At 29.4% G+C, this 4,770-nt stretch overlaps 1 protein-coding gene across 1 annotated transcript; it reads right to left on the minus strand.

Annotated features, from left to right (window-relative positions):
- Positions 1 to 435: 435 nt before the first annotated feature.
- Positions 436 to 4,495, minus strand: LOC25495426 (cytochrome P450 85A). Its single transcript, XM_013595648.3, has 9 exons — positions 4,155 to 4,495; positions 3,234 to 3,555; positions 2,688 to 2,840; positions 2,109 to 2,354; positions 1,756 to 1,842; positions 1,591 to 1,669; positions 1,023 to 1,129; positions 790 to 914; positions 436 to 607 (listed from the first exon to the last, which is right to left on the minus strand). The coding sequence occupies exons 1-9, from the start codon at positions 4,340 to 4,342 to the stop codon at positions 520 to 522; spliced, it is 1,395 nt and encodes a 464-aa protein (XP_013451102.1). The 5' UTR covers positions 4,343 to 4,495; the 3' UTR covers positions 436 to 519.
- Between the last annotated feature and the right edge of the window lie 275 nt (positions 4,496 to 4,770).

Below are 4,770 nucleotides of genomic sequence, written 5' to 3' on the forward strand. Positions count from 1 at the left end.
ATGTATTTTCTTATACATTCTTGAATTTTCTAAAATTAATTAATATTAATTAATCTCAAATACAAACACACTCAAATATGCTTTTAATATTTACAAATATATCATTTTGTGCTTTTTAGTCCCTCTATGTTATATTTTATTTGAGTCCTTGCAAATGTACTGTTTTTGGCTATTGGACGTCCTAGATTTTAGTTTTAGTCCTATCAAAATCTATTATGGTGAAATTGATCTTTAATTGATTGTATTTTGAAATCTAGCATGGTTTGCTAGACCCATTCTCAATTATTAATGGAATCAAAAATAATCTCAATTATTAATATTATTATCATTACTTGCCTATCAACTTGCCCAACTTATGTTTCTTTAGATACATTTTTTTTAGGAAGTTTCTTTAGATGCATAGAAATTATTAATTAAGGTGAAAAAATAAGCAAATGAGAGCAAGGAGAAAAACTATTTTTATTCTAATATTTGTCAAAACAGCTACTTATTACTGTACATAATAATGTCACACCCTAGTTAGCAAGATGAAAATCTCATGTGCAATCCATTTGGTGCTTGAACCCTAGGAAATTTCATTAGTTTATCTCCTCCTACTTCTTCCCACCTGCAATCCACATTAAATACATAATAAGATGTCAGAATCACCATAAATTTAATACAAGTTTCAGAATAAAAAATTCAGTATTTGTTTATAGATAATTATTTTGTGTGTGGATAACATTATTCTTTTTATATTTTTAACACATTAAAATGTAGATTTTGAGTACTAAATTATTCACCACTTACCTATATCTAGTTACAAGGTGGTGCAAGAAAGTTGAAATTTCAGTGATTCCCAACTCTTTTCCAGGACAAAGTCTAGTGCCACCTCCAAATATCAAGAAGTAATTATGTGATTCCAAACTCTTATCCTGCGTATTTAATTTGAAGGATATCAATATGGTGATTTAATAATATAGATTTTTTTTTTTTAAGAAATTACAAAATAAAATAAAATAATAGAGATTTGTTGTACTAACCATCCATCTCCATGGATTGAATGTTAATGGATCAGGATACAAAAACGGGTCATAATTTATCTCTCTTGTATACACATATATTCTCCACCCTTTAGGAATCAAATAGCCTGAAAATAACAACATACATATTAGTAACATTTTTTAACATACACATATATGCTAAATTATATAATTCATCAATTCCTTTTTGAGTTTTTTTTTCTTCTTAATTTCTTTTTGACAGCTCTAAGATTAACATTGATTTAAGTTAATGGTAAAAGGAAAAGGAATTTGGGGAAAGACACATTCTTATCTGGAAAACTTGTTTTATAGTGGAGTTGTCTTTGTAGGGTTGTTGAATTGATGTGCAAATTGACAGATGTGTTATCAATATCCTAAGGAAGGATACAACTTTTTTTTTGGGTTACTTAATAATTAAATTTTTTAATTTACAAAGTTACAATTTATTTTCTTTTTTCTTTCAATTTTTGTTGAAAAAAGTGGCTAAGAAAATAAAAGAGTAAAAAAAAATGTCTTGAGCCCATAAATATAACATAAACTAGGGTGGTCTAATAACACAGTCACATACCATTTAGTTCCATATCTTGAGTGGTTTTCCTTAGAACTCCATTAACTATTGTGGCCAATCTAGATGTCTCAAAAATCACCTAAAAAATGTACATAAAAAAACTTATTAGTAAATTATTAGAAGAATAAAATTCGATTAATTCATTGAAAAGGTTATCAATCTTACCGCACGAGTAAACCTCATTGATTTGAGATCATTGGAATCAATTGGTTCATTTGGCTTTTTCCTCTCTCTTATGGCCAAATGCTCTTTCTGCAACATATAGATTACATAGTTAGGATAGAAAACATAAAGAAAATATTATAACAAAAGTTTTCAACATTGGTCGCGTCGCGATTCTAGACATTGCAGTCAAACACGATTGATACAGCCTCAATCGTGCGTTACAGTCATATAGACATAAAAAAATCATGATGTCACGTATCAAATCGTAGTCGCAGACCTTTATTTAAAACGATTATACTATACTTAAGAAAAATGAATTATGTTTAAGGAAATAATGGAGTTTTTGTACTCACTCTAAGTTCTTCAAGAGCTTTGGGATGGTCATGGAGGTATTTCACAGCCATCATTGAAGTGGTTGAAACAGTTTCATAACCAGAATACATAAGTGTAATCACTAGATCAATGATTTCTTCATCACTTAGTTTGTACTTATTTTCTTCTCTTTCCATCCAACAACCAAGCATGTCTTTGTGAATTTCATTGGATGCTCTTCTTTCCTTTATTAGTTGACTCAAAATGCTGACTATATTCTTCCTTGCCTGCAATACATAGTGAAATAGTACCATATTAAAATACTTTATAATAGTTAAAAAATTGAACATTAATAAATAAAAATAACAATTCATGCATCTGCGTATCAATTATCATGGTTTTAAATTGCCGTCTGCATATGCAATAATTTAGGGTCACAATATAAAAGATTTTGAGATGCACTTCACAACCACAATTTTGACTGCATCAACCATAATTTCTCGTATTTTTCCGCAATATAAAGGTTTGCAGCATAATTGTAGCCATAATTTAAAATCATGGTCTAAATTTTCTTGTAAAATAATAAGCACCAAAATGTGAAAAAAGATTAGTGATCAAACCTGAAATCCACGGTGGTAATTTGTGCCAGGAAGGTTAATAGGTAGAGAAATGGTTCCTAAAACTAGCTTGAAAAACTCTGTCTTGAAAGAATCAGCTATTGTTGAGGTTGATTTTATACTTGCAATCTGCTTCAAAGATGAGAGGAAGACCATCTGTTCAAATGTTTGAAAATTCATGTTAGGAAGTTAAATTATTAATAAATTTTATCATTTGGTTAATGAAATTTGAACAATGTTTTTAAAGTTGAATCAGACATCAAACCGGCCAGATATTCAGACGAAAAAATCGACCAAATATCTAGATGAAAAAACCACAATCAAACTGGAGATAATGTCAATTTAAGGTTCAATGTCTGGTTCGGTTTTCAAATCATTGAATATGTTTTAAAAACGAAACCAGACATCAAACCGGCGAGATATCCAGATCATAGTTCAACAACTTTAAATCACTCAAACTAAGACAAAACCGCAATCAAACCGTATATAATGTCAATTTATAGGTGAATTTTCAAAACATTGAATATGAACAAATATAATGTTACAAACCTCTTTAGTTTTCTCTTGAATGTTGATGATTTTGTCATCCCAATTGCTTAATTGAGCACTCATAAACTCATCAACTTTAGGCAAAATCTGATCTCTAATCATGGTAGGGCTAATGATGGAAAGAAGTGCTCCTCTCATGTACTTGTGAGTGGAGCCATGAACTGCTGCAATATTACATTTTCCTAAGATATCTAACATAGATTGAGGGTATCCAGGAACAAGACCTTTTGATTCATTCATTAATATGTATCTATTAAGCTCTGGATCCATTGAAACTATTGTAGGGCAGCCAAGTATATGTGATTTGAAAAAACTTCCAAACCTGCCATTCACAAAGGGTAAAAAAAAAATTATTACTATTGTGGTAAAAGTACATGCATCAAAGATGCTTACCTCAAACCAAGTTTGACTAATTTAAGAAACATTATTAAATAAGAAAAAGATCTTATGCATGTCATAAGTCATTTTTCTTAGTAACATAGTGCCTTTTTTTTTACCTTTTTTCTTTACCAAAAAAAAACATCAAAATTTTTTTCTTTTAATCTTATGCTTAATAATCACAATTGTCAACATAATCACATTAAGAGTGATATTGAACGAATGAAATAAACTAAACTAATTGCCATAAAATCATTGTGTTAATTACCAAATCAAATTAACACAACGATTTTGTTAAAACTCGAAAATATAACATTTCCAAAATCATACTAACATAATGATTTTGTCTAATTCATCGTAAATTCAAACGTACACTAAACTTTGAAAATTCAGTCTCTACAAACATAAGTTAATGTAATCTTTAAACTCTTTTTATCAACTTTGCAAGTGAACAATGATTTCATGAGACATATAAAAACTAGATATGAAAGAAACTCATATTATAAGATGTAAGAATTGTAACACATATGATGAAGTTTTTACCTTAATCTTTGGTTTTTCATGAAATTTGGACCTTGTTTAAGAAACTCAGTTGTTTCTCCAAAAACTGGCCATCCCATTGTTCCAGGTGGCAAACCTTTCTTCCTATACCTTACTTCATTCCACCTCAAGAGAGCAGAGCAAAAACAGAGAACCAAGAATACACCAACAATTGCCATGAAAAAAGCCATTGGTGCTCTCACTCCAAACTCAACTCACAAAGACAGAGAAAAAAAAATGGTTCACTTGTTTAAGCTTAGTTACCTAAAGAGTGTACATAAGCACACATATATATAGACCCTTCAATTGAACTATATTTTGAAAGGAAAATAACCATAGAGACAAAAAAAGAAAATTCACACTATTCAAGGTACCCTATTAAATTAGCCAAAAAAAATGTACCCTATTAAAAGCCTTGGTGATAAAAAAAATTTAAAAACAATAAAAAATTAAATTGAGTAAAGAAAGTTAAAGAAGGAATAAAAAAAAATTAAAGGGTGGTTGGGTTTTTTTAATGAAGGATTAAATTGAACACTGCTGTGTACAATAATTTATGCATAAAAAATTCAGACCCTTATTTAGCCCTTCTAGATTTTAAGCTGGAAAAGTTTGTCTGCTT

The sequence above is a fragment of the Medicago truncatula genome, chromosome 6, assembly GCF_003473485.1.
Source record: "Medicago truncatula cultivar Jemalong A17 chromosome 6, MtrunA17r5.0-ANR, whole genome shotgun sequence".
Taxonomy (NCBI): Eukaryota; Viridiplantae; Streptophyta; class Magnoliopsida; order Fabales; family Fabaceae; genus Medicago; species Medicago truncatula.